Below are 20,551 nucleotides of genomic sequence, written 5' to 3'. Positions count from 1 at the left end.
GATGGTTCAGAAATTAACTTCACTCTAGTGAACTTCAAGCCTGACAACGTGTACATATTTTTCTTTTATACCCTGCAGTGCTAGTCACCACGTGATAACAAAGTTGTATATAGAGCCAACACACAGTAAAATCCTTTCCTTTGTTCCCTTACAGTGAACTAATCCATAGTTTCTTCTTTCCTTGTCACGCTTTTAAACACCCACCCTTTCGAAAGTTACACTGTTCAGGGTGAATCATGGTGTGATAATAAATGATTCTTTGCTCAGAGCTCCTGCTGTCGTCTTTGTGTCCCTACCTGTATTGTATTTAGATGCAGAAAAGACGTAAAGATCTGCTTAGATTTATCTAGCAACGGTTGATTTCATAGAACTATGCTTTTCTTCATAGAGATACGGCGATATTCGATATGAGGATGTTGAGAGTATGCGCTGCAGAAACAGGCTTTATGTGATCCAGACATTAGAAGCTACAACTAAGCAGAATGTGGTGAGTGACTTAAAGAACTAAACCCTTCCCTCTGCTAAAATTCCTTCTCTCTTGGAAAATTGTGAAAAAAAGCTACACTTTTAAGGCCAAATAAATCATTGTTTAGGGTGAAATCCCTCTCATCTGCAGGGTATCTGTGAAGTGAGGTTTGGGTTGTGATGTTTTCAGTCTGTCAGTCACAGCATGACCTTCTGCTCTCATTACAAGTACTGTCATCACAGATAGTTTCTAAAGGCTGCCATCTCTCTGACACTTGCATTGATTGGAGCAGGCTGACCTATATTTCTTTCTGCTGTTCTTGAATTGTTAATGCATTTTTCTGTGAGACCTAATGCTGTAGTAAAACAATCAATCACTTGCATTTTTGCTCTCCAAAGCAATCCCAAATGTCACTGAATGCACTGCCTTCAATAAGGGTTGCTTCTTGTGTCTGTGGTGTGTGTGGAGGTGTGGTAATGAGTGTGTGGTGCGGCAGCTCTTCAGCTACTAACACCATCCTTTCAGCTCAGACCCCTGAATGAAGGTAGAGGTTACAGGGTGCTTCCTTTGTTTGCCTGTTTTTTGTTTTCTTCAGTGGCGTATTTGCAATAACTGGTGATAAGACTAGACTACATAAACAAGCAGTGCTTTTTTTCTCTAGTAGAGGTGGCTTGCACCAACTGATACTAAATGCTGTTTGTTGAGCTAAGATGATAGCTGTTGTATTTCATTTTACAAAACGTACATCTTGTGAAGATGGATATAGATCTTGTTTGAAAATGTTGTTGTTGTTGTTTTTTTTCCTTTAAAAAAATGGGGATTCAGCTTCACTGGTAAGGGCTGAATGTCCATTGTAACAGAAGGTAAATGTTACTTCATTATAAATGATCTGGCATTCAAGTTTTATCTCATGAGTTTCATAGTGTAGGCTCAATATATGCAAATGATATGAGTAGCTTCAAGGTCTCTTTTCAGAGAGAAATTGTTTTTTCCAGTCATGTCCTTCCAATCATCTTCTGATTGTTTTTAAGAAATAACCCTATTCTTACTCCTAATTGGTTACATGCCAAAACCTGGAATATTCAAACTGTATTTTTTAAATGTAAGGTTAAATCTTGTGGATGTTTTATGGGCTTATTCCAAAAAGAAAAGACTCATTAACTATTTTTCTTTATTTTGTTTCAGCTACGTGTTGTGTCCCAGGATGTAAAATTCAGTCCTAGTGATCTTGACGAGCTTTACGACTTATTCAAGGTAGTGTGCCGCCTTCCTCGCTTCGCAAACATGTATGTTAATGGTGAGCTGTATGATGGCTGTGAAACAGTTTTAACAAATTGAGGAGAAAGCTAGATTCAGTGTATTTTTTTACACGTACACAAATTAAATAGCTAACTCCCCACATCTTTTACCCAGATAAATAGTTGTTCCATCCAGTTAAATGATTTTACCTTTTCTTTGCAGAAGGAGCACTTTCTTTCCTGTTACTGGAATGTGAATAGTCCTGTTTTGCAACACCACGATGCCAGCCTACCTTATCTTGAGCAGTATCGAATTGATTGCCAGCAGTTCAGGGTTCTCTGTCATCTCTTAAGTCCCTGGTCACACTGTGCAAACAGAGACTCGCTTGCATTGTGGACGTTCAGACTGATGGATGAGAGCTCTGATGGCCTTATAAACTTCAAGCAATTTGCCTGTGTTCTTGGTAAGAGAACAGTACATATGTAGCACGTTCACAAGGGAACTCCATCTTGGAAATAGTCCTCGGTGTTATCACCATCCATACATGAGATAAGGAGCCTAAGGAGGCTGTCCTCTTAATGTAGGGTCAAATTGTCTTGCCTTTATCTTGGGGCATTAAATGCAAAGATGTGAAATGGCAAGTCAGATGCTCAAAGTATATTTATAAACTTCAGAGTGGGAGCTGTGTTCTTTAGGTGAATGAAAAAGGCTTTAAATTGCAGAACTGTGCGGTCATTTTCTTATCTGTATTTCACTGTGAAATAGTTGACACAAAGCTTTATAAATTAGGAACTTCTCTGAAATGTTAATCCCATGGAGAGTAATCTCCTGTTTGAGATGAAATTTAAATATAGCTTTGCCATCAAAATACCAGAAAATTAGGAAAGGGCACGACCTCATTGCACAACCTGTTTGGTTGATGATAAATGCTTCCTTGCACTGAAAGCCTACTCATACACAGATCATGTAAGATAAACAGTGCTTTATATCCCTGGGCAACTGAAAGTTTTCTGGAGTTAGTGCTTTATTCTTTTCATCTAGTTTTCAAAGTGCTATTGTTTACATGGTGGTTTTACCCTGCTGGGCAGTTAAAGTCTGCCACAACAGCTCTCTCACTCCCTCTCCTCAAAAGAGAAGAAAATATGATGGAAAGAAAAAGGCTCAAAGGTTGAGGTGAGGATAATTTAAGGGGGAAAGAAAGAAGGGAAAAACAAGCAAAAGCTGTGAGTTAGCAAAGAGGGGAAAAATACAGTTATTCTTCACTTCATATCACTTCATATCAATGAGCCATGCTCAGATGTGTCCTGGGAAGCAGGGCCTCAATATGTGGGATGGTGTGCTAAAATATTTTGGTGTTCTTGCCTCAGTGTAGGCAAACCTCAGGCTTAGCTGCAGCTCATACTTCCTTAAGCATCATCTCTAATCATACTCCACGGAAGACAGAATACGTGTCCCATTCTGACATCCTTGGGTTGTATTTGTTTAGGTTAAGAGGGTATTTTAAAGCTGGGTCCAGTTGAATAACCTTGGTTGCCTCTTTCCTCCAATAGATACCATGTACAACGGAAGTTTCACAGACAAACTCAAGTTTCTTTTTAAGTTGCACATTCCTCCAGGTGAGTGAGAGATGGTAGCATTTGGGGAGGGCTGTTCCTGGCTTTTATCATCTTTGCATGATTTTAATTTAAGCTTCGCTTTCCTTCCTGTTCTCACTAGCCCTGGTTACAGTACAGTCCCATAGCTGTAATACAGATGTGTATTTTTTCCAGAGTGATACATTCTTTGGGGAGGACTTAATCTACTCAAACACACTTTCTGTTTTGTTCATAGGAACAATATGTACAAAGCTTTTGCTTTTTCCTCCCTGCTTTGTTAATGCTTGGGAGCCCTAAAAACACTTCATTCACTTATTTATTTCAGCTTTTACTGAAGTAGAATCTATAAGCCCTTCTAAAGGTGGTGATCTTTCAAAAGAAGAACTGATCCACTTCAGTCAACTCAGTGGTAAGTGTCGGAGTGTGTGACTTTGCCTGCAGAATTTGGGAAGGACTTCATTAATTTTTCTGTAGTGCATAATGGAGATCTTTCTTCTGAAAGCCTCCAAAAGCTGTTTTGAATTCTAGCAAATCGCGTCCTTGTTAACAAGAATCCTCTTTGAAGATCTTCTGGAGACAGTTACGTTGCCATATGAAGCAGTGCAGAATTTGAGGATAGCCATCTTTCTTCACAGCAGTTTTTTCTGTAGCAGCACATGGGTTAATTATCATAACCAGCTGTGTGGGGTGGTGCATCCAGGCATCAGTAACAGGCCATTTCATTGGCAGCCATATAAAGAACAGAGATGTTCCCTGCCCTGAATTGGTTATGTCTGATGATTGAACTCAAAGGCCCCAAATGTTTACGTGGAAATAGAGGAGTATATTTGGTCAGCATTTCTCAGCATAGGAGGCAGCCTTTCTGTTGCAATAGTCATTAAAATGATGACCATTGCAGTTTTGTATTCAAGGCATAAAGGCATATTTCCTGCCTCAAGAAATTTATTAATGTAATATCCATGTCCTCCATTATTTTGAGGTACTTAAGGGTTTCATAATCTTTTGCTGTCATTTTAAATCCACTAAGGTGTGTATGTGTGTGTTTTTTTTTAAATGTGGGGTTTAAACTTATGGAGTTAACAAAATACTACATTTGGAAAGCTGTTTGTTTTTACATCTTTGGAGGAGAGATCCTTTCTGGTTTTTAGAAACTATCTAAAAGTACTTTATCTGTAGTATGGTGGCACTGTCCTCACTGTTGTTCAAGACATGGAGCACAAAATATTATCCACTTGATACAGCTGGTTTTAGCTTTTTCGTGATCTCCAATCTCATGGTGCCTTTTATTTTTTTTTTTAATTTTTATTTTTTAGAAATGTGTGTGTATCTTACCATGTGCTTTTTTGGCCTAATCTGTGTTGAAAACATGGGGGTCTTGCTCCTTAAGGAAAGATTTTTTGATAAAGGAAGTGAAGCACTGGTCCTCCTTTCTTGAAGTAGTAACTTTTCTTTTCTTCTCTGAAACTCTAGTTTCATCTACTGGGGATAATCTTGAAAGTAATGCTTTGAAGAGCAGCCCGGAAAAAGGTAGAGAATCCTGGAAACGCTTGGTAATAACTTGATAAAGTGGGAGTATAGCTGGGAAAGTGTGTGGTGTAAAAGTACGCTGATCTTAGTGTAATGCTAATGTTATATACACTTTTATAAGTGTATTCCTCGGGGAGGAGGGGCATGTAATGTAAATCCTGATCCTGTATAGTTTTTGGTCCTACTACTCTGTTGAGAAAGAATGACGTGGAGGATACAATTGTTTTGCTCTTCATCCCCCATGTAAACTCTTAGTTCTTGTTTGCTCACTCTTTTTTTCTTTTTGTCAAATAGGGAAGGGGAAAGTTGATATTCAGGCATATCTGAAGCAATGGCAAGATGAACTTCTTAAAAAAGAAGAAAACATCAAGGATCTGCCAAGAATGAATCAGGTAAAACAGTCTGTGTCAGAGAATTACAGAAGTCTGGTTTTGATTGCTGTATCTCTTTTTAAGTTCTGTTAGTATTTTTCTAAAGGATTCTTAGGATCCCTTAAATTTCAGGCTTTCACATTAACCATAGACTGTGTTTTTCTAAATTCCTGTAACATAAGCTTACTGTAAACTGCAAGAGAGGGGCTTCCAGACGCACAGTTTTATCAGGGCTGGTCCAGGCCCGTACTGTTAGTAGAGCAGTTGTTATCAGGTGCCTAGCAGAAGCAAGTGCTGGATTGAGATCATGGTGTGGAGTGAGAAATGAGAGTTGCGTGCTGTTCTCTAAATAGTCTCCTCTGTTATCTGTGTAGTCTCAGTTCATCCAGTTCTCAAAAACCCTTTACAATCTATTCCACGGGGATCCTGAGGAGGAGCTGTTGTACCGGGCTATAGCAGTGGTTACCAGCCTCCTGCTGAAAATGGAAGAAGTTGGGAGAAGACTGCAAGGTCCCATGTCACCAGTCAAAAGTGCGGCTGCTGTTACAGAGGTTTCTGCTGAAAGCCTCCAAAAAGGGCCGGAGGAAGGCAGCTCTGAGCAGACTGAAGGCGGTAGGGCACAGAGTTTGAAAGGGAACCATGAATGGTCCTTTGCCTTTGAACAGATCCTGGCATCCTTATTAAATGAGCCAGCCTTTGTGAGATTTTTTGAGAAACCTCACGAGATAAAAGCTAAAATAGAGAGTGCTAAAAATTTGCAACTTAAAGCAAGAACCAGAGTGTAATTTGCTTTATCTTTGACTCTGAGCTAACCACATAAAGCACTTGCAAATGAAGGTTGTTTCTATGGAAATTGAGTACGATGTTTACATAGGGAACGGGGTTTGAAGATTGAGCTTTAAATATCAGATTACTGGTATTCTTTGATGTAAATAAAAATAGTTTGAAGCACAATCACTTTCTTGCATTGTTCATAAGTTTCAGCCCAAGCAGGGGCTGAAGGATAAACTGTCTTTACCATGTTATTAAAATATGCAACATTGCTAGAAAACACTAGGCGTGACCTATGACAAACCTTTCTGAATGACAGCTGTTACAGTGCGTGCTCTGCAGGTTCATTTCTATTACTGGGATAAATGTAATGACTTCCAGACATTTTCCACTTAAAATGAGTTATCAACAGCTAAGAGGTTGACTTCCAGGTTAGTTGCGTAATTTCCAAGTCTGCATGTGGACTGGGATCAAAAGCAGGGTGAAGACTGAGAACACAGGTTTGAACTGGTAGCTGTGGTGGGCACAAGAGCCTGAGGTTAGGAAATAAAAGTTGTCCTGCTTACTATTCCCCTGCTTTGGTGTCACCGATGGTCATGGCTATTGCAGATTCCAGTCCCTCATTGCCAGTTTTCACACAGCATTCTTGCAGCCCAAGTATCAGCTTTTGCAGTGTGGCCTGTAAAACTAATTTCCTATTTTTCTAGCTCAGCCTGTATTTGTGATTTCTTTCCCATTCTCATATCAATCCTCCTTCAGGACAGATGAAAGGACATAAGGTGCTTGGTCATCCAGGATGCACACAGATGCAGAGGCTAGTAGTATAGGTTGTTGAAATCAAGGGAGAACAGTGTCTAAATCTGTCTGACCACATGGTGGTTGTCATTTATCTTCCAAGAGGAGCCATTGTTGACATCTTAGGAGCATGTTGATGAAACGTATAGTTTTCTTTGTGTTTGGAGTGCCCAAGGACAGACCATCCTTAGCTGCTTCTTAAGCTGCTTCTTAGTTAGCTGAATGTGACCGTGGAACTGCTACAGACAGATTGCAGTTGCTCCTTTTTCTACCCTGAGTCCACACCTCAAACTAGTGATTATTATTTCATTTTTATAGCTCTTTGGATTGTTGCTGTTGTAATTTTCTATCTGCCAGGACTAATGGCAACAGCAAACCCTCTAGAATCCAAATTGGAATTCTTAATAAATAAATAAAGATAGAGTAAACATGCTGGGCAGGTAAGCCCTGCCAGTGTTCATGCTTATGGGTGTTGACCTTGAACCTTAGGTAGCTTGTGCTAGAATGGGTTTAGAGAAGGAGGGGAAGAGCTTGTATTTTAACAACAACAACAAAGTAAGTTGGGAATCTGTTAAACTGGTTAAAAATGACTGCTTTTAAAGCTGTATGACAAACATTTTCTTCAGGGCAGCATTATTTTATATTGTGTGTATTTTTTGCAAAGAAGCAGAGCAGGGATGAAAACATTCACTGATGGTTGTTTTTCTTGCAATACTAAAATGAATGAGGAATAACATGAAATTCTGACTTGTGTTACAAGCATTTGCTGAAATGCCATAATTGCAATCGGGTTTAATGTTTCCATGCTGCTTTTAAAAAATACAGTCTTGATCAGGAGCAATGAATGTGTATTATTTCCTCTTCTCTTCTCTGCACTCTCAGGTATTAATATAAAGATTTACTGAACGAACAGTAACTCCAAAAAACATAAGATATTTGCGATAAACGAGGAAGCTTGTTTTAGAAGCCTTCATAAAGTAGTCACAGGTGATACAATATAAATCTGATTTGTATATTTATGCATAAAACATACAAACTAATTTATTCATATGCATGTTTCTGAGGCAAAGTAGGGCAACACTGTGTTTGTAAATGTGTTTGCTCACTGTTTTCCTAATGTTGTTTTAGAAATATAAGCAGATGATACTGATGTTCTAGTCCAGGACGTACTCAGATAAGCTTTGCTCTGTGAGTAATTCTTATGCAAGCAGCTGTGCTGAAGTTAACATAGCCCCATGAAAAGAGAGACAGCTACCCAGACAAAAAGCTTTTGTAGGTCCGTGATGGATATTGCTAATTTCAAGAGGTAGTCAAAGCTATAGTTTGCTAAGCAACATAGCATAGTGACATTAAATTCTTAAAACTCAAAGACATTTTCAATTGGAGAGCCAATTTATTTGTTAAAAAAGAAAAAAGGAAAAAAAAGAAAAACATGCAAGTTAAAATCAAAGTACAAAATACTGTACTGAAGAAACCTGCAAAATAAGAATGGCCTCGTGTTATTACACGGTTTGGTTATGCAAAACTGAGCACCCTTTTGAAATACCAGTTTCTATTGGTGTCAGTCCAAGAAACCATAGAGCCATTACCAGTGGTGTAGTAATCCTTATCAGCTATATCATATCTATGTATAAAGAGAGATTAATTACCAGCATACAATTTTTTAAAAATATATTTAAAATATATTTGGTGTTGCAAAGATAAATGCTGTTTCACGTTGTATTGCATTAGGACTCAGTGGGTGAGCACATTTCTGTTGCAAGAGGTCAGCTGCGGCACGTAGCTGGGAGTTAAGCAGAAGCGCTAGCAGGGAGCCTGCTGGTTGCAGGGTGGCTGGCCCAGCACTACTCAGCTACTTCCCAGTGGGGGGACTTTCCATTCAAATTGCAACTTGGAAGTTTTTAGAAGTGTTTTTAAGCAGCTTACTCATCAATAGGAAGCAGTGTGGTTAAATGAGTACGGATACATCACTTCACGTCTCAGTTTTATTTTTTTTTCCTGTAACAGTTTTCATTAAGTGATTTTTTTTTTTTTTTCTGTTCTGTCATAGGAAATAAATGAATGTACAACATTCAGTACAAAGTAGATGATTGTAGCTCGGATATAGATTGCTAACACTAGTGATGCTGTTTATACAGTTCTTAAATTGCACTACCTTCTGCAGTGTCACCAGCGGGACCTGGCAGCTCTGCCATGGTTACTTGTCCTGAAACATTCTCAGTGGCTGTTGGCGTGCACTGCACAGCCCTTTCTTGTGGCTGGGCCATTATTATTGTTGATAATGCACATAAAATGCCTTTTGTCAAACGCAATCACCTGCCCATGGGGATGGCCAGCAGAGCTGTAGCATTCCCTCAGCCTTTCAATGCGGCGCGTGCTGCTCTGTGACTGCTCAACCCCTTTGTGTATAACAGGTGCGGCGCTGTCTCTGCACAGCCACCCCAAAGGGCTTGAACACACGAGGTGAGGGAATAGCTCCACTGATGGTAATAAAAATGCGAGCCCTTTCCACCATGAAAGGGGAGAGCCCTTTATAACTCAAACAGGGGCATTTCATGAGACTTGGTCACTGCTATGTGATTCAGAATGAGCACTCTCTGTTTCAATCCATTCCTAAGACAAGCCACTTGTTCCTCACTCTAATGGCTATATAGTAATATATTTTTTAGAAGAGTTTGCTAATATAACAACTAAGAAATAGCTGTGTGTTGATTCTATTAGAGATTTCTCATCCAGTTGTACTATACAGGGTTCTTGATTGTGATTGCAGTTATTACCTGAACTAAAAAATGAAATACTCTAATTTGTCTCTGGAAACATAGGCTATTTTGTCTTTTTGCTATAGCTTTGTCACTTTACCAAGAAGGCAACACGTTGGTGTTGGCAGGTTGGCTTTTTATACAATGTATTGTATGCAGAATACTGTAAGACAAATGGGGTGTTAAATAAAAAATGTTTCACTTAAGAACAAAAAAGTTTGAGGCACTATTCTTTCTCACGATGGACTGCGTCAGAATTTTGTTCAAAAACATCAGTCACGTTGAAAACATTTTTAGCCAGTCCTTTCTGAAGCAAGGATTGAGCCACACAAGGACCACACTAGGACTCCAACCCCTTCAAAAATGAATAAAAGAGGAGATCCAGGTTTTGAAGGCAGTTTTGAAGGGTGGGTCTAGTTTAGCAGCGCATGAAACCTGTCCTTTTTCAGTGCTGAGATGGCTGGTGAGTAAAGCCAGGAAGAGCAGCATTACTTCTGCATCCCCATTAAAACATTTATTGTGTGCAGATATATGACACTGATACCTTGTTCTTTCAAATTCATGCATTGCCCTTATTGTTTCTGGCACTGGTCATGAAAATGGCAGTCTCTTGAGCCCCCTCTGTTCAGCTGTTTCTACATATGTATGTGCGTGCCATGGCTGCAGCTCTTGCACCTCCTAGAGAGCAAGGAGCAATCTGATCATCTGCCTGACCCGCACCACTCAAGGAATAACAGCACAAGTTGTGTAAGAGGTCTTGCAAGTATGTTTTTATTTCTTCTTTTTCTTTTTTTTTGAAAATACTATGTACAATCTCTTTAAAGCTTGTCAAAATGCACAGACTGCCATCCAATGGAGCTGTGCAGGGACATAGATTCAAGACGAGAATAAAATTTTTACTGTTCATCTTCATAAGACACTTCCTTTTTCCCATTACAAAATACTTTTAAGAATAGTAACATTTATAAACGTATCTATATTTGACATCATATAAAATAAACCAAGATTTATAGTCAGTTCTAAGATTTTTCATATTTTTTCTTCCTCTTTTTTTTTTTTACATGGACTATGTTACACTATGTACAGTAACTTCTCACTGTGTTTGTCAAATCAGCCTGATGGTACCCACCAGGCTTTAGCTTATATGTACAAATACGCTAAAAGTGCAAGACTTTATTAATTAAAGCTGCCTGTGTTTTCAGAGGTCTGGAATTGTGTGGCCTATATATATAGATATACACGTATATGCACATTAAAAACGTATCTGTGTATCTGTATATGTGGAGAGAGATAGTATAGAGGTGCTTGTGTGCTAGAAAGCCTCAGGACGCTAGTGAGCACTGAACCTAGAGCCCAGCCCCTGGCACAGGCAGCACTGGTCATGTTCCCACCCACCGGTGTGACCACCTCACGCCTGGCGTCTCTTGTAAGTACCTGGGGGTGAACCAAACCCACCAGCACCCCTCCATTCCAAACAGGTCCCAAAAACACAGCTTGTAGCTAACACCGAGGTAAACGAATACAACTCAACCTGAATAAAGAGATGTATTTAGTCATTTATCTTCTGAGCGTGAGTGGTGATACAAGGCAAAAAGCCCCGGGCCCTGAACCAGCCTTGCCCCTGCCTGGAGGCAGCCTGAGCGGGGACAGAGCCAGCCCCACCTCGAGGCTGGGGGACATTCCCCTCAGGAGCCCAGTTCTGCCCAGTTCGCCTGTGCTGTGCTGGGTGCCTGCACCTGGTACCATGAGCAGCTGCGCTAGCGGCTGTGTGGGCACTGGACCTAAAGCACGTGCAGAGGAGAGGTTCTGATAAAGTGCGTATTTTACAACTCTTGTTCTTAGCAAGGCCAATTGAACATGTAAACATCCTTGCAAATCCACCCTCCCTGCCCGGAGGCTGCCATCAGAAGGGCTGTGTGGGGGCACAGCCCCGTCCGGCACACCCGCTGCCCTGCAACCCCCTCCAACCACTCCTGGGACTTGCTTTGAAAGCCAGCAAACTCCTGCCTCCTCCCTAGCAAGCCCTGCCAACCACCCCCCGGCCCTCCCAGACCCCAACCCCGACCCCAAGCACCACCACCACCAAGAAGGGTTCACTGCCACACGCCTGGGCTGACGCGTGGGGCTGGCACGCTGCAGCCCAGCTGCCGTGTTGCAGGTTTAGGGGGCACGGCAGGAACTGCACGGCCTCTGCCTCCCAGCAGTGGCACTGGGCCATCAGAGGTGTCCAGCAGCGTGTCCTTAGCACACGTGCCAGCCTCTGTGCGTGTGTTTTCATCCTCATGTTGCTGGAGGCCGTGGCTGCGCCTCCCCTCCGCCTGCTCTGTGACACCCAATTCTTCACCGCCAGCATCCCTGGGGTGCACAACCACTGCCCCCAGCACCAAGCAACCAAGGCCCCATGGCAGGCCGGGCTCTCCCAGCTTTTGGTCAAATGTGAGCTGTAGCTGCAGGTGTTCCTGCACCGCCCGCTGTCTCCAGCTACAGCTGTACCCCACCTGTACGCCACCATGCCCGCTCCCCCGTTTCCTGAAGCCAGGGCTGCTTGTGCCAGAGGCTGTGGGGTCAGCAGTGCTGTGCAGCTGCTGGGGTGGTGCAGAGAGCCAGGGAAACAACAAATACAAATACAAAATAATAATAAAAAGCCCAACCAACCCCCCTCCTCCTCAGAGCGTTGATTGGATGTGACAGCGGTCCCCAAACAGTGCTCTGGCTGCAAGCCGGTGCATCCCTGCTGGCTGACCCTGCTCCTAGCTACCCACCGTCCTGCACAGCTTAAATAATGGCCTAAACCATCTCCTGCTCTGGGCTGGAACAGCGCCCACCCCACGGTTAGTACTCAGCTACTAATGCCTCAAAAAAAAATGTACATTTTCATTTTTCCTTTGGAAAGACACAAACAGTAGGGACACTTAACTATACACCCACTGAGGAATAAACTGGTTTTCAATTCATAAATATAAACATATAGTTAAAAAGTGACAATTTACAAAAATACAATTTATTGCTGACCCGACAGGCTTGTAACAGTGCCTGTGTCATTGTGAGTACACGTTTCAGGGTTGTCAAATTGAAATATGACCTAGCAAAACCACAAAGTTTGCTGTCACATGATGGTCTACGTGTTGTTTGCTTGTTTTCATGTAAAGAAACATACACAACAACACCCACTTGGAACAAAACAAAACGACAGAAAAGAAAGAGTAAGGAGTCTTTGTCCGTAACCTGAAAAATATTTGGCTACAGGGAGTAAAAACCATATAAATTTATCTGCACTTGTTAACCGAAGTAAAACATGACGAATATCTTACTAGTTGTGATGTGAGCTGGTATAACAACAGTAAGAAATTCAGGCAAAAGTGGTGTTATGTAAATTAGCAGCATTATCCAATCTCCTGGAAAACAAAAACGGCAGGGTTGAGGTATAGAAAAAAGGAAAAAACTCCACGACGGACCTACTAGAGTGCGACGAGAGCTATGTACACGGCAATCCCTCCTGTGACTGCTGCGGCCTGCGTGTGCTGCGTGCGCTGGGCTCACCCTCACAGTGCCTTCCAGCACCAAAGCCCTAAAGGGACAAGGCTTTGCTGGGTGACCTGCAGCAGCACCCTGCCACCTGCCCGTGGCTCCCAAACGAAGCCCATCCTGCTCACCGACAAGTTTACAGCTGCTTTTGGAGCCAAGCTCCAGTGGGCAGGAGCCCCACTGTGTGTATTCTCTTGCTCCTTGCTCTTGAAGGTGCCCTCCTTCCAGGACACTTGTGGCCTCTCACAGCCCCAAGGCTCTCTTCGGTGGTGGTTGTATCACCAGGAGATCCCCCCCATGGATACCCCAATCCACGAGGTGTCCTCCAGAGCCATCCACCCCTGGTGGGGCCATCCCGGCCCCCGTGGGGCCCCGACCTCACCCGTCTGTGCTCCGACAGCTCCGTCCCCGCTCCGCCTGCGCTCGGGTTGCCGAGCTAAGGTTGTCCCTGCCTCTGGGAGCCTGCGGTCAGGGCAGCTGCATTTCGGGCAGGTCCTGCAGGTTGCAGGCCTGGCCCTGTGCATGGCGGCTCTGCGGCTGCGGGTGCAGGAAGTAGCTCAGGGGGTTCTGCTGTGTGACGTGGGCCGGCTGGAAAACACGCGGGCTCGGGCCCCCCGGCACTGCCTCAGGACTTTGCATCTGTGGGGAGACACGAAGGCAAATCAGCCCTGCTCCATGCCCAGCCACGCCGTGCCTTGCTGTTGAGGCTCCTGGACAGAAGTACCAGAAGGTGACCCGAAATGCAGCCCTGCAGCACGACTTCCAGCTCTATTTCTTCCCCCTGCTCTGTGTGCTATCGCCTTTGCCAGGAGGACTGTGGCTTACCTCTGCCAACCCAGCAAGCCTCAGAGAGTGTATTGCTCATTAATAATTAGTTTCAACAGCCCCTCTCCTTGGCAACATCATTAACTTGGCATGCACTGATGGAAAACATGCATTGAAAAACCCAAATCACCTTCTACAGAGATTTGTGTTGGGAAACAAAACACAACTGCAGGAATTGACTGCATCTGATTAAGAAAAAACAAACTTGCTATGCTGAGACATAACAGCAGGAGGCACGTTGCCATGCCAGGCCAGGCCTGATTAGTCTTAAGCCCTATTTCTTCTGAAAAAAAAACTCTCAGCCCCCAACCCTAGCCCCGTGTACACCTACAAAGCTGCTCCAGCTCCCTCACCTGAAGGTAGAGCCGGTGCTGCTGAACCTGCTGCTGCGGCCACTGGTGGAGGTGAACTGGGGCACTGGTCTGGTGGGAGGTGAAGCTGGCGTGGGGGATCACCACGGACGGGGAGAAGACGGGCGAGGGGGCGGGGGGCCGGACCGTGCTGCAGGTGATGGGCTGCATCTGCACGGCGGGAGGCAAGGTCTGCTGCTCTGCCACGAATCTGCCACGAGGAGGAAAACACTGCATGAGCCACCAACCCCAGAGCCACCACCCTGGGCAGCCTGGGTGCTGCAGGAATCAGGGCTTGTCACGCCGTGCAAAACCTGCCATGAGCGTCTCCCTCCCCACCAAGCATGGGTTGTGTCTGCGTGACGTTATGCTAGTGCCCTGCTATGATACTAAGCAAGGACTCACTTTCCCTGCTGCCTGCTGGTGCCGCTCAGCGTGGCCTGAGCGCTGCCGTTGGCGGCGGGCATCATGGCTTGGATGGACTGGTCCAGCAGCATTCTGCGGTGGAGGAAAAGAGAGGATGGTCAGGGCAGGGATGGACCAAACTGCTGACTGCCAGGCTCTAAAAACAAGACCCTTAAGACCTCCCCAAAAGCATGCAAAGCACCGATCCTCCCTGAAAAAAGCCAATGAAATAGGATGCTTATCACTGCTTTGTGACCCACGGAGGTGAGCTAAAACCTGCCAAATTACGTGAGAAATACATTTTCACATGAGAAATACGTGCAAATGTATTATAGATGTTTATAGATGGTGAGACTTCTAGGCAGCCTGGTTTCTCTTGTTCCTTTACACAGTGTTTTGCAGTGGCTGGATCCCCTAGACAATGTCTGCAGATACCTCCCTGAAAGGCGGTCGTATAGTCTGGGGCAGTTTCCAGCTTTGTATACAGGAGTAATGTTTTTGCCACGACACATCTTGGCTGGAAAAGAGACCCTGGAGCTTTGGAGCGAGCAAGACACAGGTCTGTGAGGACAGGGCCAGCTCGTACCTGAGGCTCCTGTCCTGGCTGTAGTTGGACTGCGGCTGCCTTTCGCTCAGGTCGGTCGGCATCTGTGCAGCCACTGTAATGGGATGTGCTTGCGAAAACACCATGGGGTTGTTGTAGAAGGGCATTGAAATGCTCGTCTGCCCTGGCAGACACGTTTGCTGGGCTTGGTTTCCTCTCATGAGGTGCTGCTGCTGCTGCGGTACCTGAAATGCAGACGCAAACACACAGGTAAGATTTTAAAGCTCCCTGTTAGACAGCTAAAGCTACCGCTTCAAGGGTGCAGTTGGGAAAAAGACGATGAATTGTGGATGTTCTCCCTGAACAGAGCGATAGGCACTGTATGTCTGTGAGGACAAACACCCTGTGTGCATTTATTGCGGTGGCAGAGCAGGCGCTGGCAGGCTCTCCTGCTGCATCAGAGCACGTGGGCACAGCTCGAGGGAGAACAGAGCAGCTTACAAAGGGAGGGGGAGTGCAAAGCCCCTCAGGAATGCTTCTCCTGCTTCCTCCATACCTGCATGAGTATTTTTTGGGGCACTTCAAGTCTTTCCCAAGAAGATGGGGGCCTACAGGAAAGCTGGGGAGGGATCCTTTATCAGGGATTGTAATGACAGCACAACAAGGTCCCTTCTGACTCAAACCATTCTATAATTCTGATCTATGCAGTGAATTTAGGTCTAATGATGCCAAACTTGTTTTTCAAAGCTGCCTTCCAAGAAATCTGGGCCAGAAAAAAAGGCAACAACCCCTCTTTTGCAATTATGCCTGGCTCCCTGAACTATGAAGTCACAACTCTTGCTGACTGCAGAGGAGCACTGGGTGGTGATTGCAAGCACCATGAATCAGAAGCCAGACTTCCCACTTGGTTCTGGGATGGCTCCAGCACTCCCTGGGCTCTGACATTTTTAGGCTACTGAGCTTTGATTTTTACAGCTGAACGGCACAATTTGCAATGATCTTGACACAGATTTCATAGTACAGGCTATGGAGTAAAACAAGCGCGGTGGAGATGAGCAGGACAGCGGCACGTAACGCTTAGAGCCAGCAGGCACGTGTATAAAAAGCCAGGCAGGGGTCAGGGAGGGCAGCCAGCCACCTGTGAGGATGTGCCACAGGGCTCCCTGAGGAACTGGCGCGGTGAGGACACGTGGGGGCCCCCGTAGTGCTTGGTCCCCATCGGGCCTGGCTGTGGGGACTTCTTGGCGCTGGGCTGCCGGGGCGTCCCAGGTGGCGGCGGGGGTCTCCTGGGGCTCTGGTGCTGCACGTTGTTGAAGACCAAGGGAATAGGTTGCTGCATCAGCATCTTTAAGAAGAAGAGGTGCATGGGTTGTCATGGGAAGAATGGTGAGACAGCACTTATATGTCTATTGCCACTAGATGGTGCTTCAGTTTTGCTACTAAAATTGAGGTTTCACAGCGCTGTGGCAGCTGGGTGTACAACACCACAGCTCTAAATTCAGTGGCAAAGTGAACCATGGATAACAGAGTCATGTTAGCTTGTGCACAAATATTCAGAGCCACGAGTGCTCTGGTCTCATTACGCCTGTTACATGCCACAAGGGTGGCACTTGGGGACACAGAAGCATTAACCAGCCACTGAACCACCAAGCTCACCATGAAGAGGGGCCGTCTGAACAGCCTGACCACTTCCTTGTGATTGTTTTTCTAAACCATGCAAATACTTAAACAGACAGTGATGCCAGCTACCTCTCAGGAGACACCTCTCCAGCCCTCTGAGGCTACACTACCAATTTATCCAGAGCTCATTTCTAAGTGCTTTTGCCATAGCCAACATTGTCACTGATCTGCACAGCACAGCACCCTGTTCGTGGGCTGGGAACGGCGCGGGCAGCAGCAGCAGGTACCTGCAGGTTGGAGTCCTGCACCAGCTGGAGCTGCTCCTTGATGACGTGGAGCTCCTCTTGCTGTGTCTTGATGTCTGCCTGCAGTATGCGAGTCCTCTCCTCCAGCTGCTCTTTCAGCTGGTGCATCATCCCCAGCTGGGCCGGGAAGTGGTACACTGGCTGTGGGGAGTGGAGAACAAGTCACAGGTAGGCCCGGTCCCGCTATGAACACTCATAATGATGCTGGTTCCAGAAACGCAAATTTATTGGTACAAGGTGGGCAGATTACTGAAATAACTGACTAATGGTGTCCTAGCTTGTGCTGGGAGCAGGGACCCAGCCTGACAAGCCCCAGCACAAACCCTTCGCCCCCCACCCAGCACAGGGGCAGGACACCAAAGCATATCCAGCAGAGGCAAACATTTACCATCACGGCGTGCTGAGAGGGGACTGCCGGCTGAGCCACGGGATGCTGAGGGAGGTGTTCGCCGGGGGCTGGAGGAGTTACGATGGCCTAGAAATGAAAACTCAGCTTTATTGCAGGCCCACAGCACCTCTAGCGCAGAGCTGGCGTGGCAGCGCCTCATGCTGGCCACCCAACTCTGGTGAGGAACAAGTGCAAGAAGTTTGAAAGCCAGGAAGCTTCACGTGGATGGCTGAGGGGCTGAGGATGTGAGGATGTGAGGATGTGAGCTCCTGCATGCCCCCTGCAAAGTGCAAACCCTCAGTATTTGGACAAAAGCCATTTCACATGTACAAACCCCAAGAGAAGTGGGTTTGTGCAGGGAGGTGTTTGGCATCCAGGAGCAATGAACCCCGAGACAGGAGGCGGCTGTGTTGCCTCCAGCAGCTTGCTGGGCCCCAGGACACCCCAGCCCTGGCCCCACACATTCAGAGGTGGCGATCAGACCCCTCTGAGGGTGAGGCCAAGGTCTGCCAGCTCTTTTCTTTAGCAGCACCGACCTGGGCCCCTCCAGCCAATGCCAGCCGCAGGGCTGCCTTCTCCGGCACCGCCGTCCGGGTGGGAGTGCTGGTGTCGGTGTGCCGCATGGATGAGGTGGCTGGAAAAGAGACATTTTGTTGTGATACGGCAGTGGGGTGGCAGACCCATGCTGCTCCCGCTGAGCCTGAGCTCCCTGTATGGACCAGCAGCCACCCGAGTGCTGTGGGGCTGCGTCCCCAAGCCGTCCACCCCTGGTCTCACGTGACAGAGGACACAGCATGTGGCACCGCAATGCCTCAGTCCCTGATGCTGAGCACCCCCCGAACCAACTCAGTCCCTGTTAGTGGATGTTTCCCACCCGACCCACAGATTTTGGGGGCTGCTCTGCCCCTCACCCCCCCATATCGCGCCAGGCACCTACAGGCGGAGTCGGAGAGCGCGGTGTGCGAGGAGCGGCGGGAGCTGTGGGACGACAGCGACACTCCTTCCCGGCTGGCCTCCTGGCTGCTGCCGCACTGCCCCACGTCCAGGTAGCTGCTGTGGCTCTGTGGGGAGCCGAGCACAGGTTGTCAGAGGGAAAATAACGGGCCTGGTGCTGGAGGGCCAGCAGGGCCGCACGCCTCCACCCCGGGGAGGCGGCCAGGCTGCCCCCAGGCCTTCACCCTCCCTGCCCAGAGGGAAACAGCCTAACCCAGTGAATACGAGCAGCATTGGAGGCATCACACCACAAGGACAGATACCACTTGGCAGATGGTTTATATAATGGGGCTGTTTCATCTGCAGGCTGTGGGAGACCGTGTCACCTCCCCACGCCTCCCTGGGAGCTCCCCTCCAGAAGAGCAAGGAATGGGAGCAGTCGCTCTGCCTCCCCTCCTGCTGCCTCGCACCAACAGACGAAGCTTAACATTTGCAGAAAAATATCTCGGCCATTGTGTGAAGGAGACGGACACACAAACATGCTGTGGTGAGAGAGCAGTCGCGGGCAAGGCGGCCCTTGCTCCAGTGCAAAAGGTCCTGGGACAGCTTCCGCTATGCATCCCATAAATAATTTCTATGAAATAATGGCATGATTTTCTATAAAATAATGGAATGATAATTCCACTTGGAGCTGCTTTGATTATTGGTCTTGTAAACTATTGAGAGGAAGAACTTAAAAATGAATTGAAATGACCCTGTTAATTGGCCAGGCGTGTTGGGATGCCAGGCTGAATCAAGCCATGGAAATTACAGCTCTGGTCAAAATCCTGCCCTTGATGCCACCCTGCCCAACGGTGCAAACAGAGCAGAAATCTGGAATAAGAACCAGTTGTGTTGTTTTCCATTCATTCCAATCTTTGTCTGAGTATTAATGACAAGCTGGCATTAACAAAAGAGGTGCACGCAAGGCAACTGCTGAATTTGCCATTTTACGCCTACACCAAGATGGGACAGCTCAGAGCCACATAGTGTAGAACTTCGGTGTATCTGCTCGAGCCATAACCCAGCTGAAGGCTTGGAAGGAGAGGGGAGGAAAGGAAAAGGAAGAAGAAGTATTTTCCTGAGATCAGGAAGTGACAACTGTATGGTTTAAAAGCCTGTTCATTCAAACGTGAAGAGACATGGTACCTTTATAGAAGAGGATGCCAGTTCAATTGATGACTCTTCAAGGCCAAGATCTCGCCTCCTTTCAGCTCGAACTTCCGCATAACTAACAAAAACAATGAAAAATTCAAAGTTTTTCAGTGTCAGGCCTCAGCTGTCCATGAAAACAGACGCACTGGGTGTTATGTACTGCAGTGTACCTGCCACACGGGTCACAATAGCGCTTTCCCATAGAGTCAGAAGCTGTGCACAGCTCACACTCATATACTCATCAGGGTAAAGCCTTGCAATCTATGAATAACCATGTGCACTGAAGGTCCAGAGCTCAGAAATAACAGGGCAGTGTCACGTCCCACTCCACCCAAGCAGGACTGCGGGATTAACTGATCTCATCCTTCCAAGCACAGATGTAGACACCCCTTTGAAAATTTTGGCCCTGGATGCCTTCAGGCAACATTCGTCTAAAAGCGAAGCTCTGGGGGTGTACAAAGCACCACGCCTGCCACATCAGGGTTAAAATCACCCTGATGGGAGCTGTGCATACAAGATGCCGGCTGCCCAGCTGCAATGCGAGGTGGATGCCAGAATCCCCATGAATGTGCCTCTAGAAGTCTGTATTTGCTTCCCTTACTATTTTTTTCTCTTAACTAATAAAATATTTACAGTAAACAATGCCACATGATTCACCACTGGGATAAATTGCAGAGGATGTTCTAAAGACTCTGAGCGGCTGTGTGCTGTGGGCGCTGAAAGGTGTCAGAACTAAGGCTGCTGAAATACAAACAGATACAACCTTTGTGGGGGCAAGAGAAGATGCTGAGAAGAACTTAATTACACCAGTGTAAGCACTAAATTTTCCTGAAATCATGCTTTAAACCTAAAGTTCATTTAACGTGTGTGTTTCAGTGATACATTCTAAGCCTTAACTGTACAAGACAGAACTGTATTTCAAAATCTATTTGGGATTAT

General features: G+C 45.9%; 2 protein-coding genes across 10 annotated transcripts in view; one reads left to right on the top strand and one right to left on the bottom strand.

Moving 5' to 3' along the window:
- TBC1D8B (TBC1 domain family member 8B) overlaps positions 1-6,152 on the top strand; it is a 35,359-nt gene extending 29,207 nt beyond the window's left edge. For all 3 annotated transcript variants that reach the window (XR_014697617.1, XR_014697618.1, XM_084534753.1), the window contains 8 exons: positions 389-487; positions 1,652-1,720; positions 1,928-2,168; positions 3,256-3,321; positions 3,626-3,709; positions 4,771-4,827; positions 5,122-5,219; positions 5,573-6,152. Coding sequence is in view for 1 of the 3 variants with exons in the window: in XM_084534753.1 (XP_084390879.1) it covers positions 389-487; positions 1,652-1,720; positions 1,928-2,168; positions 3,256-3,321; positions 3,626-3,709; positions 4,771-4,827; positions 5,122-5,219; positions 5,573-5,983 (1,125 nt within the window). In the remaining 2 variants the exon portion in view is untranslated. The remainder of the gene's footprint in view (positions 1-388; positions 488-1,651; positions 1,721-1,927; positions 2,169-3,255; positions 3,322-3,625; positions 3,710-4,770; positions 4,828-5,121; positions 5,220-5,572) is intronic.
- The window catches only part of PASD1 (PAS domain containing repressor 1), a gene marked incomplete at its 3' end in the record, with an annotated part of 103,709 nt that continues 88,761 nt past the window's right edge, over positions 5,604-20,551 (bottom strand). For 6 of the 7 annotated variants that reach the window (XM_084534759.1, XM_084534758.1, XM_084534756.1 and 3 more), the window contains 10 exons: positions 19,607-19,688; positions 18,423-18,546; positions 18,022-18,119; positions 17,486-17,572; positions 17,080-17,238; positions 16,311-16,517; positions 15,215-15,417; positions 14,629-14,721; positions 14,227-14,434; positions 5,604-13,687 (listed from right to left, as the gene is read on the bottom strand). In XM_084534759.1, the coding sequence (XP_084390885.1) occupies positions 13,517-13,687; positions 14,227-14,434; positions 14,629-14,721; positions 15,215-15,417; positions 16,311-16,517; positions 17,080-17,238; positions 17,486-17,572; positions 18,022-18,119; positions 18,423-18,546; positions 19,607-19,688 (1,432 nt within the window). Of the gene's footprint in view, positions 13,688-14,226; positions 14,435-14,624; positions 14,722-15,214; positions 15,418-16,310; positions 16,518-17,079; positions 17,239-17,485; positions 17,573-18,021; positions 18,120-18,422; positions 18,547-19,606; positions 19,689-20,551 lie in introns of those variants that run through there. The other variant, XM_084534760.1, reaches the window with a different exon arrangement.

The sequence above is a fragment of the Aythya ferina genome (assembly GCF_964211825.1).
Source record: "Aythya ferina genome assembly, chromosome: 13".
In the NCBI taxonomy this organism is placed as follows: domain Eukaryota; kingdom Metazoa; phylum Chordata; class Aves; order Anseriformes; family Anatidae; genus Aythya; species Aythya ferina.
The sequence above is the reverse complement of the archived record's forward strand: the minus strand, read 5'-3'. Positions and strand labels throughout refer to the sequence as shown.